The following is a 14,046-nucleotide window of genomic DNA, read 5'->3' on the forward strand; positions in this document are numbered from 1 at the left end:
CAAAGTGTACACTTTTTTTTTATAGAAAACTTGGACTGTCGCATCAAAAATTCTTCATCCCATGAGATAGCATCCAAGTATTTTTTTGCATTGATGATCTTATTCATCATCCAGGATGCTTGTTTGCTTTGAGTATCCCACACTGATCCCTACTTTATGTAGTAAGTATGCACCCAAAGGACCCACAGTTTGTCCTTTTTGGTGCATAAATTCCACAATAGTTTGCAGAGTGCAGCCTTGTTCCACCTGTGGATGTCTAATATATTCATGCCACCAGCCACTCTAGGATGACATAATTGTTCCCAGGCTACTAATGTTTTTTTTTGGATGGATTTATGCTTCCAGTCCACAAATACCTTCTACATACACTTTCTATCATTTTGATGAGTTTCTTTGGCAGCAAGAATATCTGGGACCAATAATTCTGGATAGCCAACAGGACACTCCTGATAAGCTGAATTCTACCAGAATAAGCAAGAAATTTGGAAGTCCAAGAATTTATTCGTCCCATCATTTTCTCCAATAGAGGCTGGCATTGACTGATAGTGAGCTTTTTGGTACTCAGCGGTACCCCGAGGTACTTGAAGGGTAAATCTCCCTTTAAGAATCCTAGTTGATTGAGAATGATCTCTTGTTCCAAGTCGGGAACCCCTCCAAAATATATAGCACTTTTCTCAGCATTGGCTTGTAGTCCCGAGGCTTTTGAGAATTCAGCAAAGCACTCCACCAGTAGCTTACCAGCCCAAATGTCGCCTCTACAGAATAGTAACAGATCATCTGCAAAACTTAATTGGATAATATTAAGTTTTTCACACTTAGGATGAAAATTAAAATTTGGTATCCTTCTCAACCTCTTCAAAATTCGTGTAAAGTATTCCATTACTAAGACAAATAGGTAGGGTGATAATGGATCACCCTGTCTAAGTCCTTTTTTTGCAGGAAAAGGCTTAACAGGATTTCCATTAACCAGCACAGAATAGGAGACAGTAGTAACACACTGCATGATCCATCTCACATAAATCTCAGGAAAATTCAGACCTTGAAGAACCTATTCCAAGAAAGCCCATTCAACAGAGTCATATGCCTTTCTCATATCAACTTTAAGCATACATCTTGGAGATATGTTCTTCCTTCCATAATGTTTAACCAGTTCATGACTTAGCACAATATTATCCACTATGCCTCTGCCAGAGACAAAAGCTGACTGGTTCTTGTCAATAATCCCATCCATCACACTTTGCATCCTCTTGGTTAACACCTTTGAAATGATTTTATATAGCGTAGTACAGCAAGCGATAGGTCTAAACTCGGTTACTTTTGAAGGATTTCTAACTTTGGGGATCAAGGTAATATTAGTGCAATTTATAGCTTGGTACATAGTACTTGTAGCAAAGAAGTCTACCACAACATCACTAACATCTTGCCCCACAAGTTTCCACACCTTTTTAAAAAAACAAGCATTCATTCCATCACAACCTGGTGCCTTTGTATCTCCTATGGCAGCAAGGGCCGCTGAAATTTCAGCCTGAGTGACCGGTTGAATAAGCATTTCCTGTTGTTCCTTATGCAGTACTGGCCCATCTCTCACTGTTGCGGGATTAATAGCAGGTAGTACAGCAGCAACAGACCCTAGAAACCCTTTGTAATACACAGAAATTTCCTCTTCAATTTCCTCCTGTTTCTGAATAATATCCCCGGAGTTGGAAATTAGCTTCTGAATACTATTTTGCGCCACCCTATTCTTCATACTCGCAAAGAAATAAGCATTATTAGAGTCGCCTAATTTTAGCCAATTCACCCTAGATTTTTGTTGTAGTATACTCTCTTCCACACAACTCCATTTTTCAAGTTCTTGCCTTGCAAATCTTTCCTGAACAAAATGGTCTGCATGATGATCAGTCCTCATATGTTCCTGCAATTCCTCCAATTTAGCTCTTGCAAGTTTTATTTTGTTATCTACATTCCTGAATTCCTTTGTATTTAGCCCTTTAAGTCCCTGTTTGACAGCCTTCAGTTTCATCCATACTCCTTGCATACCATTCTTTTGTGTTGGTTGCTTCCATGCTTCTTCCACCACTGGTAGGAACTCTTTATGATCAGCCAAACAATTAAGGAATTTGAAGGGTTTAGTCATTCTTCCTCTATGCATTTGAAACTCAATGCTTAAAGGAGAATGATCAGAGAAAACCGGGTCCATAGCCATTACCTCTAGCTGAGTCATGTGTGTCATCCATGCTGCATTAACCAGTGCCCTATCAATGATGCTAAATACATGGGAATTGGTCCACGTAAATTGCCTACCAATTTGTTTCAGCTCAACCGTGCCAGTATCAAGCAAGTAATTTCTAAAATCAGCGATTTCATTATCGTGGAGAGGATTGCCCACTATTCTATCTCCCACACTTGCCACTGCATTGTAGTCACCCATAGCCAGCCAAAGTCCTTGGCAAGTACCATGAATTTTCCTCAGTTCAGTCCACAAGGTTTTCTTGTCAGTAACTGTGTGCAGTCCATAAATAGCACTAAATTCAAATTTAATATCGATGTTGTTGATCTCAATTAGACCATGGATCAGTTGATCAGTCATGTACTGAACTGCAAAGCTTATTCTATTAGGATTCCAGTATATTAGTATCCTGCCTCGATCACTGTAGGCAGAGTTAGCACACCAATCCCATCTACTATCTAATTTCTTCATGATCTTGGGGATCTTATTCTCCTTTAATCTATGCTCTATAATAACTAAGAGAACAATATCTTGCTCTCTAATATAGTTCTTTAATTCTTTTTGTTTATAGACTTTATTAAAGCCTCTTACATTCCAAGAGGTAATCTTCATAGAGAAACATTAGGTGGTCCGACTCCTGTCCCCTTCATACCCTTTTTATGCCTTTTACCAACAGCCTGGTCCTGATGTTCATCCCCAGTCAGAGGACTAAAGCTCCCCAAGGTAACAGCATGAGCATTCTTATCAGCCATCTGAATATATTTTTTTTTGATTAAGCACCGGGTGTCCGGGTCTCTTTGAGCCCCGACTAATCCCGGGGGTGCACAGGCCCTCGGCAAGGAGTTTCCCGCAAGTGTACCACGGGTAATTCAGGGTTTTACCCCAGTCCGATGGCCCTCAGAAATTGTTTGCACGCAGTGGGTTTCGAACTTGAGACCTTGAAAGGGAGCAAACCCCAAGGCTCAAGCCAATTACCACCAGGCCAACCCCTGAGGGTTTCAGCCATCTGAATATTTTTAGTCCCAGACTTGTGCTTAACTACTTGCCATGGAACCTCATCAGCCGGAACAGTATTAGCGGACTTCTCCTGTTGCTCATTAGTTTCTACTCGAACAGGTGGATTTATCTTTAGAGCAACCACCTCTGTAGATCTATTAGCCTCTTTCGGGACCAACATAGCGCCACTATCTCCAGGTTCATCCGTTGTATCCTTATTCTGCCATTTCTGCTTCATTTTGGCAGCCTTATGTTTAGTTGGTTTAGGCTGAGCAGCCTCATTATTTGGACACTTATGCCCCACCATTAAGCATTTAGAACAATATAAGGGTTCCCAATCATATTCCACCCCTGTGAAAATGTACGACCCTTAGGGTCCAATACTGTTATCTTCTTAGGAAGCTCTCTAGTAATATCAATCTCCACAAGTACTCGAGCAAACGAAATCCTCTCCACCTTGCTGGTGCATTCAGCCGCAAACAATGGGTTTCCCAACACATTACTAATTCAGCTCAATGATTTAGGGTTCCAACAACTTAAGGGTAATTTTGGATATCTGACCCATAAAGGAATTGTTTGTAAAATTTCTTTATCAAACTCAAATTCTGGTGACCACACCTTCAAAATCATAGGCTTGTTTCTGAGCATGTAAGGTCCTGCTGTAAGGACATTATCCCTTTCCTCAATACTATTAAATTTTATCAGAAAGTACCCATCATTATGGTAGTAGGCTTTGGGTTTGGACACAAAATTCCATTGAGTAGCCATAAAACGGTCCAAGGTTGCAAATGTCGGGGAATCCCCCACAATATACAGAATAAGAGCAGTCTTCCACTTTGCTATCTCTGAATCAATCGAAGCTTGGCTTAGAGCTGCAAATTTCTCGCCATTCTGAATATTAGGAGGGATAAACCCTAACGCCACTCCTCGAGCTGCTAAATTATTACCTGAGAAGAAATTCTCCCATTTCTTTGGTTGTTCAGTAGGTGGGTTAAGCTCCAATTTCCTCGCTGTCGTTTGGTGTTGAATCTTTGGACTCCCCTGCACTAAGGCTTCCATAGCAGCTCCACCTTGCATAGGGCCAGGATCTGTTGAATCGCATCTCACCGGAGTTGGCCTCGGCGCAATTTGAGTAACCGGAGTCCTACGTGGCTCTTTATTCGCAGAGGGCATCTGCCCGATCTGGCCTTCCTGATTCAGTTCTCCCACTGGTGCGATCCCAAGGGATTTACAGATGGCCTCCACCGTCCCCCGCGCATCGGCGTGTGGTTGTTGATCCTTTTTCGGTCTCCCTCGTGCCATTTTCCTGCACGGTGCACGTTAACACTACCTTACGCCGAGAGAAGATTACAAGTATTTTTATGATTGAGATATATATTGCGTAGTTGATCTAAATTTTTTGGTGCACCCATCCATGAAAAAAAAATATTTACTTATCCGTAAGTTTGAACGTCCTTAGTTATATTCCTGACTCCGCCATTGGTACTGACACTTCCAATAGTGCTAGCTAGCTTATTATTCCAACAGAGCTAGTGGATACATCGTAGTAATATATATTCAATTTTGGTCATTCCCATTTCCCATTTCCCATTGAAGTTGCTTTTCCAGTGGGTGCAGAGAAGAAAGAAAAGTTCAACAGCACAACTTTTAAAGAGATAATAATTAAAACAAATATTTTGCAAGCTAGAGAGTATACTCCTTTCGTTCATAGGCTATTTAGCTCATTTGACGCCTACTAAAAATAAAAATAAATAGGAGTATACGATAAAATAGTTTACTAAGTTATTTCTTTTTATTAATTAGATATTTTTTTAAAATTGAACACTATTAAGAAAAAGTAATTTTTTAATATAAGAGTATAGTTGGAAATAGTTACTATTCTGCCCCATAAAATGTCATTGCAATTATATTACTATGACGTATCCACTAGCTCTGTTGGAATAACAAGCTAGCTAGCACTATTGGAAGTGTCAGTACCAGTGACGGAGTCAGGAATATAGCTAAGGGCGTTCAAACTTGCAAATAAGTAAATATTTTTTTTCCGATAGATGGATGCACCGAAAAATTTAGATCAACTACGCAATATATATCTACATAAAAATACTTGTAATAAAACTAACAAATGTATAAATCAAAACTAAAAATCAACATAAAAAAAATCTACTTCAGAAAACATAATCATAATAGTGATACAATTGTATTAGATGAGGTTTCACTTCTTGGAGTATTTTTATAATAGAATTTTTAGAAAAATAGCCCGAAATCCTTTTCTAAGGCACAATCCAGACAGTCCACTTTACAAATATATAATGTATAACGTGGACTGATCCACGTTATACAATATATTTTGTATAACGTGGATCAGTCCACGTTATACATTTAAAAAAAAAAATCGGTGAATCTCTGACAGATGAATTTTGTTTTTTGGGGGTATAACGTGGATCAGTTCACGTTATACCCGTTTTGGTATATAAATTTTTGGCTATCCCCTTTTGATTTATATAGTATATTTTTATACCCTTTAGGCTCCGAAATCGCATCATGCATGACAAAGACGAAACTAGAATTTTGAATTTAAGATTTTAAATTTTAAAAAGCATATTTTTTTGAGTTTATAATAATTTATTTATACATATTAAGTGAATTTTTAAAATTAAATATAGAATATAAGTTGAAGTTACTAAATTTTGCCGAATCATTGTTCCTTGCTGTATAGTTTTCATTGATAGTAGCAGGTGCATAGTTTGACCTGCAAAAGGGACAGATGTAATGGTATTTATAGATAATTTCTTTATATGGCGGCCTAGCATTAATAAAGTCAAGTATAAACTACTACTTTTCAAAACACTTCTTCCAAAAAACATAGTAAAAGGTATTTCTCAAGATAAGCTAATTTCGACGGCTGGGCAAACATGCTATAACTATCAAAGACTCTAATATTTTGATCATCAAAATTCTAAGAAGTAAGAACCATTAGTGCGGAGAAACCTTATCCGTTCTCATCATTTTAACTTTGTGCTCATCCCAATCCAAAATCTCCATGTCCTGCACCACCACTACATGATAAAATTGACGCACCACCACTACATGATAAAATTGACAACTCCATCTTTAGCCTCTTCTTAACTATCAAAACACGAGCAAATGTCAATAGCTATTTAATTAGGGATAATTAAATCAAATTATCTATTTTTATATAGGAGTTGATATTTTCTTAAGAGATCTTTACCTAAAAAAATTATTCCATAATAAGTGTCATCTTAGGAAATCAATACATAAATTGACTAGTTTTTTCTAACTCTATCCTTAAAAAAAAATGACAAGTTAAATAACATTTAAATAATGATTTGATGATTGGAAAAGTCACATTGGAACTTGGTATTGCTAGATTCTCAATGTTAAAAGAATTACTATTTGTGCATGCTCTAATTAAGAGAAAAAAATTAATTTATTTTTATTATATAGGGGTAATTTAGTAAACTTCATATTACATTATTGATTTATAATGGGGAAATTTCAGTAATGTACAATTTAGCACACAAAATTACATTTGGTTAGCCATATTTTTAAATTACAAACCTATGACCCAACAAATTATGGCCGCAGCTTGTATATACAGCATTATACAACAATATACAACTTTATACACCTACTGTAGACAATGTATAAACCTTGTATAATAACGTATAAGAGGTGTTTATACACACTTCTATAGTATTAAAAGTGTAACATAATGTATGTGTTTTATATACACTTTACCCTTAAAAAAACACCAACATTAGAAAGAGATTTGGAAGAAAAAAATAGCATCTTGGAGTTTGATAGGGGTGAAGGGAGTGGCTATCTCGGGTAATAGCTTTTTTTAAAAAATGGGATGAAGGCTTAAAAATGTAAGACAAAAAATTATGGCCATTTCGGGTAAATACTTTACCCAAAATGTCATAGCGTGTTATTTTTCTTATAATATGTGTGTATTTTATTAAAGCGACACTTATTATGGGACGGAGAAAGTATTTATTTATGAAGAATAACTCCACAGTTCTCTATATAAAGCACGTATCAGTTCCAGTTACGATGCCACTGCCCACCATTTATTACATTTCTCTCCTACCACTGAATGCTCCTTTATTGCACTAAGATATACTAGTAGGAGTATATATCTCCTCCTTTCACCACAACATTAATATTTCTGAAACAATTTAGTTAGCACAAAATCATTTTCTATTTCATTATTTTCTGTTTCAATATTTGAGTTCATCACCATGGCTATAGCAGAAGAAATCAAGAATCCTCACGTTGCATTCCTCCCAAGTCCTGGCATGGGACACATCACCCCACTCTTTGAGTTCGCTAAACGCCTAGTCATCAACCACAACTTCCACGTCAGCTTCTTCGTCATCACTACCAACGCATCCACCGCACAAAACGAACTTTTCCGACCAGACAACCTCCCATCCGACTTCCACGTCATCGAAATCCCGCCTGTCGAAAACATGTCTTCATTTTTCACTGATGATATGAGAGTAGTCACACAGTTAGCTATCATGGTCCGAGAATCACTCAAACACCTCCCTTCACTCTTAATGACACATCGACCAAAAGCTTTAATTATTGATTTGTTTTGTACTGATGCTTTTGAAATATGCAAAAAGCTTGAGATTCCTGTTTACTCATTCTTCACTGCTTCTACCATTTTAATGACGTTCTCTTTGTACCTGCCGACGCTTGATAGGGAAGTTGAAGGAGAGTTTGTTGATCTTCCTGAACCTATTCAAACTCCTGGATGTAATCCAATATGCCCTCACGACGTCCTAGATCAGGTAAACAAAGTCGAAAGCGGATTTATGATTTGAAGATTAAACGTATTTTTTTATACTAATATTAAGTTGATACTCTCTCTCCATCCTATTTATTTGATGAAGTTTGACAAATTATTGTGGTTTTAAATCAATAAAATAATAAAAGTTTTAAAGTTAAATTAGTAGTATTTCTCCGTCCGACTTTCTGGTATGTCTCGAAAAGAGTGTATCTTTTTATAATAAGTAAGTTTATCAATTTTAATATTTGACATGACAAGTTTAAGACCATAAGATTTAAATGACACATCTTTAAATTAAAACGATAAAATTTAAAAGTTTTTCCTTGTTTCTTAAATTTCATGTATAGTCAAACTAAGATACTTAAATTAGACGAAAGAAATATTACTTAATATTATAAAAAGTATCCTTTTTTTTACTGACTAAGAAGAAATAAATGTTACATAAACTGGGATAGATAGAATATACAATACTAATATTTCAGATATAAATAGTTATAAATATTTAGTAAAATCATACTAATACATACTAGTACTGTAATTTTTTTTTGAATAAAAGCTTAATTTCATGTAAACTTAGATTACACTTTAGATTTGCCCTGATCGTTCTCAGGCTGAACGTTTTTTTCAATTGGTTAATATGATGAACTAATTAATGGCATAACGAGGAAAATCGAACTCATTAAATTTAAATTTTTTTACTTATGCAGGTAAAAGACAGGAAAAATGAGGAGTACAAATGGTATTTACTTCACGTCAGCAGGTTGCCGTCAGCCGCCGGAATATTTGTCAACAGTTGGGATGATCTTGAACCTGTGTCCCTTAAAGCTCTCAAAGAAAATTTATTTTTCCAAAATATACCTGTTCCTCCAATTCATGCAATCGGGCCTTTGATCAAACAAGATGAAGTTATTACAGAAAAGGGTGCTGAGATTTTAGCGTGGCTGGATAATCAGCCACCTGATTCTGTTCTCTTTGTGGTTTTTGGTAGTGGTGGCACTTTGACTAGTAAACAACTTATTGAGTTAGCTTGGGGTCTCGAAATGAGTCAACAAAGGTATTTCACTTGGATATATTGCAATTTTTTATATAAAAATAATGTCATTAGTTTCATGACTTTTCATTTAATAACTATAAGGATGAATCACATAAGGATATTTTAGACTTGCGATGGTATGGTAAGTGTTGCTTCATTATTTACTAAAGATTTCGTGTTCAAACTTGATTGAAAATCGTCTTTGTTACGGAGTGCCTTACCCCAACCACCGAGTCAAGAAAAAATAAAGAAACTAACAATGAGGAATTGTCACACTTTCTTGTTTATTTTTTAAAATATATATAATTCTCACAATCTATTCACTTATTACTCCACCAATAAATTCACTTTAGCCACTAATTTTTGAGTAATTTTATATATCCCACTAAATTTTTGCGCCAAAACCGAGTAATTTATTACTCCTTCCCTCTCAATATCTGAAACAATACTTAAAAAAAAAAAAAAAAAAAAAAAGTGTAATACATCTCATTAAGTTGTAAAAATGAAAAAAAAAATTACACAAATTTAGAAAGTAAGTATGTTTTCCATTATTTTTTTCTAACTACAATTTTACTTTCACCAATATAGGTTCATCTTGGTGGCGCGTATGCCAAGTGATGCAAGTGCCTCAGCAGCATTTTTCAACGTGGGCAGCGATGAAAATGATCCATTACTCTACTTGCCCGAAGGATTCGTGAAGAAAACGGAAGGAAGGGGTTTGGTGGTCCCCTCTTGGGCCCCACAAGTAGCAATTCTCAATCACCCATCAACCGGTTCATTCCTGTCACACTGTGGATGGAATTCGACTTTAGAGAGCATAGCCCACGGCGTGCCAATTATTGCGTGGCCGCTTTATGCCGAACAAAGGATGAACGCCACCGTTTTAGCGGAGGAAGTCGGCGTGGCGATGAAGTTCCCGGTAGTTCCCTGCGAGGAGTTAATTAGCCGGAAAGAGATAGAAAAAGTGGTTAGAATTGTAATGGAAGGAGAAAAAGGCAAGGCTATGAGAAGGAAAGGAAAAGAGCTCAAAGAAAGTGCTAAAATTGCACTAAGCAAAGGAGGCTCATCTTATGAATCGCTTTGTAGTGTTCTTCAGTTTTGGAAATCTCAGTGATTGGTGTTAGCTGAAACAAGAATTGCATGGGATTGGAAAATGTCAGAAATTTATTACTCCCATGCATATGAGTGCACATGACGAAATTGTTGTGACTTGTACGTCCTATTGACTATTGAATAAAATCTTGGGAAAAGTTATGAAATGGCCATTTTTTGTCCTTCATTTAATGTCGGGTTCAATTCAATCATATCCTCGCAATTATAAATTGATACAAATTTATCCTTTTTTAAAAAAAAAAAAAAATCAACTAACGGGATAAGTATAAAATAAAAATATAGGGAAAAAGTCCAAAAATCTTTCTTTAGATAAAATGGTTGTGTTTTAATTTGTCTAAGTGGTAAACACATTTTTTTTTTTTGTAATAGTGATTTTAATGGAGTATTAATTTTTATTTGTAGATGTATTTTTTCATCGACTTGAATGAGAGAGCAAGGTTGCAATATCACGGCGTAATCATTTTCTTATAGTTTCTTTAATAAAACAAACATTATTTTCATATATATATATATGATTTAGCTTTGAGAATCAATCAAATCGACCTTCGCTGAGTGAAGAGAAAGATAACTTTGAAATGAATCGATGACGTTTTTGAACAAAACACTTTTGTTTCATGTTCTAGTGAAATGCAAATTTTCTAAACAAGGAATATATTACACTTATCTGTTCTCTATCCTAAGGAAGACGTAAACTGCAGGTACACAACCGGACTCCGATTGGTTGTGAAAGCAGCAATGAGAGAAAACTAAGTTGCTGATTATATTCCTTTTTCCCCCTTTCGTTTTTTTTTTAATTATACAATTTATAATTTTTCGATCTCAAAATTGACAACATGTAGATGCTTGAAGTAAAAAAAATGTAAATAACTCCATAAAACAAAATACAAGTAGTGGATATTTTGTCTTGATGAATGTGGAGGCTAAAACTGCGACGATTACCAAGAGTAAGACTAGCAACATAATCGTAAAACTAACGGTAAAACTAGACAATAAGCTAAAGAATAAAACTTATATATGAAGATCTTATTGATAATCGTCTTTAAATTTTTAAACTAACAGAATTGAAAGGCATAGACACAATTAGTAAAAAGAGTTGAGCTGAGAGCCAAAAATAAGTAATATGGAGCTTGTTTAACAACTTGTGAAAATGTAGTCAAATAAAAATAGGATGTTTTAATCCGTTGTCACGACTCACGAGAGTCGCTTTTATACAAGCATTCAAATAGTGTTGGTAACGTTGAAATTGGTCCTTGATTTGTAGATAACGACCTCTTGATCTGGTTGAGATGATTGTAAGAATTTTGTGGTCTGTTAAGGAGTGTAGAACCTTTGTGGTTGTAGTTTATAAGTTAATTTAGACGAAGTTTATAGAATAGCAATTAAGTCATGAGCAAGCAAAACGTGCCTATAGTTAGGCTTTACCTAGTGGATCTGCAAGATTATCACAAGATTTGACATAATCAACGTTAATGGTACCACTTGTCAAATATGATCTTACAGTACTGTGTTTTCTCCTTATAGGTCTGGATTTACCGTTATAATAATGGTTTTGAACTCTACCAATCGCAGCAGTGCTATCACAATGAATTAAAATAGGAAGAATTGGTTTTTCAAAATAAGGAATTTGAAATAATAAATCTCTTAACCAATTCGCTTCTTCACTAGCTGAAGCTAAAGCAATTAGTTCAGCCTCCATGATAGAGTTAGCAATAATAGTTTGTTTTTTTGATTTCCAACAAATAGCACCACCTGCCAACGTAAAAATATAACCAGTGGTAGAACAGGAATCACCAGATAAAGTGTTCCAATCTGCATCAGAAAAGCCTTCAAGCACAGCAGGATATTTTTTATAAAACAAGCCATAGGTTTTTGTACCAACTAAATATTTCATAACTCTCGTTATGGCATGCCAATGTTCACTACCTGGCTTGCTTGTAAACCTGCTAAGTACTGCAACTGCATACGCAATATCAGGCCTAGTGCAATCAGTCACATATCTCAAACTTCCCATTAAGCTAGCATATTCCTTTTGATTTATCACATCATTTTCACTTTGAACAGGAAACAAGTGAACACTTGAATCAAAAGGAGTTACAACATACTTGCAATCAAGAAAGTTATATTTTTTCAAAATTTTCTCAACATAATGTGACTGGTCAAGGAATATTCCATCACATGTTTTAGTAATTTTTATTCCAAGAATTAAATTTGCCTCACCAAGATCTTTCATGTCAAAATGGCTTCTAAGAATATTTTTAGTTTCACCAATAACATTCATGTTAGAGCCAAAGATCAATAAATCATCAACATAGAGGCAGACAATAACATGTGAATTATTCCAAGACGTATAATAGATGCACTTATCACATTCGTTTGTTTTAAAGCCATTTTCAATCATGCAGGAATCAAATTTCTCATGCCATTGCTTTGGTGCCTGTTTCAAGACATATAGGGATTTAGTAAGTTTACACACTTTGCTTTCTTGGCCTGCTTCAACAAAACCTTCGGGTTGCTCCATATAAATTTCCTCATTTAGGTCCCCATTTAAAAAATCAGTTTTTACATCCATTTGGTGAATATGCAAATCAAAAATTGCAGCAATAGCAATTAAAAGCCTTATGGATGTAATTCTAGTTACCGGAGAAAAAGTATAAAAAAATTCTAGGCCTTCTAGTTGTTTAAAACCTTTAGCAACTAGTCTAGCCTTATATTTATCAACAGAGCCATCCGGTTTTAACTTTTTTCTAAGGACCCATTTACACCCAATTGTTTTACAACCCGGTGGTAAATCAACTAACTTCCAAGTTTTATTGGAAATAAGTGATTCCATTTCATCATTTACAGCCTCTTTCCAAAAAATAGCATCATGTGAAGATAAAGCTTCTTGTAAATTGAAAGTGTAACGCCCCGTAAACTTGAACTAGGTGTGAATATGTAAAAATCTAGTGTTAAGATGATATTTTATCTATATGAATCCATTCTTGATGAGTTCGGGTGGAGGATGGTCGTTTTGAAGTCAAACCAACTAGTGAAGTTCTTAAGGGCTCTTAAATTCGCCTAAGTTTTGGTAGGTCTGTCTTCTAGGCGATTTTCATGAAAATGTGTTGCGAATTTGGAAAAACTTCCTAGATGAAAGTTGTAGATCTTTGAAATAACTTTCCAACGGTAGGTCGCCCATCCCAAACAAAGTTGCGTACAAAAAGTTATGCCCGTTTTACTGAAGCCTGTCTTTGCTGGAAATTTTGCCTGTGTTACGGTGAGACGTTACGGACCGTAACACGTGTTACGGGCCGTAACATGAACCGTAACGTCTCAAAAAGTTCCAGAAACTCTGGAAATTTCCACTAAGGGACGGTCCAAAGGACGGTACGTAACACGAAGGACGGCCCGTCCTTCAGAGGCGTCCTTTGGCCCGTTTTCACCAGAAAAATATAAATAAGACCCTTGTTTTGTTTGTTCCTCCACTTCCTAAATAACCCTAAGGACGAATCATTCCCCCAAGTCTTCAAATCAAAGGTAAGGGCATCCTTAACATTACTAAATCATTCTAACATCAAACCCATGATTCTTAACATGATTTTTGTGATCAAAACCTAGGGTTTGCAACATAATTCATCCCAAAGTGATTCAAGCTAGGGTTTGGGTGTTCTTCATTAGAAAAGTGATTTGTTAAACCTTGTTTAACAAATTAAGGTATGTCTCTTTTGAACATAATGTTTCTATCGGTTTTTACGAACTCTTTGGTTGTGATTTGAATGTCTCTTTTGAAAATTCTTTTTGACTATGAAGGTGATTTGTATGTCTCCCTTTTAAAAACCTTATTTTGGATGTATGTCTATTTTGGAAACCCTTTCGACT

At 35.7% G+C, this 14,046-nt stretch overlaps 1 protein-coding gene across 1 annotated transcript; it reads left to right on the plus strand.

Annotated features, from left to right (window-relative positions):
* Nucleotides 1-7,288: 7,288 nt before the first annotated feature.
* LOC132627977 (hydroquinone glucosyltransferase-like) lies at nt 7,289-10,340 on the plus strand. Its single transcript, XM_060343630.1, has 3 exons — nt 7,289-8,043; nt 8,750-9,096; nt 9,664-10,340. The coding sequence occupies exons 1-3, from the start codon at nt 7,486-7,488 to the stop codon at nt 10,187-10,189; spliced, it is 1,431 nt and encodes a 476-aa protein (XP_060199613.1). The 5' UTR covers nt 7,289-7,485; the 3' UTR covers nt 10,190-10,340.
* The last annotated feature ends 3,706 nt before the right edge of the window (nt 10,341-14,046 follow it).

This window comes from Lycium barbarum, chromosome 2, assembly GCF_019175385.1.
Source record: "Lycium barbarum isolate Lr01 chromosome 2, ASM1917538v2, whole genome shotgun sequence".
Taxonomy (NCBI): domain Eukaryota; kingdom Viridiplantae; phylum Streptophyta; class Magnoliopsida; order Solanales; family Solanaceae; genus Lycium; species Lycium barbarum.

Excerpts from the sequence above, each read along its gene's own strand:
- LOC132627977 (XM_060343630.1), top strand. The coding sequence starts at position 7,486 with ATGGCTATAGCAGAAGAAATCAAGAATCCTCACGTTGCATTCCTCCCA. Across the intron at positions 8,044-8,749 it reads CTCACGACGTCCTAGATCAG|GTAAAAGACAGGAAAAATGA; the intron begins GTAAACAAAGTC and ends TTACTTATGCAG. Across the intron at positions 9,097-9,663 it reads CTCGAAATGAGTCAACAAAG|GTTCATCTTGGTGGCGCGTA; the intron begins GTATTTCACTTG and ends TCACCAATATAG.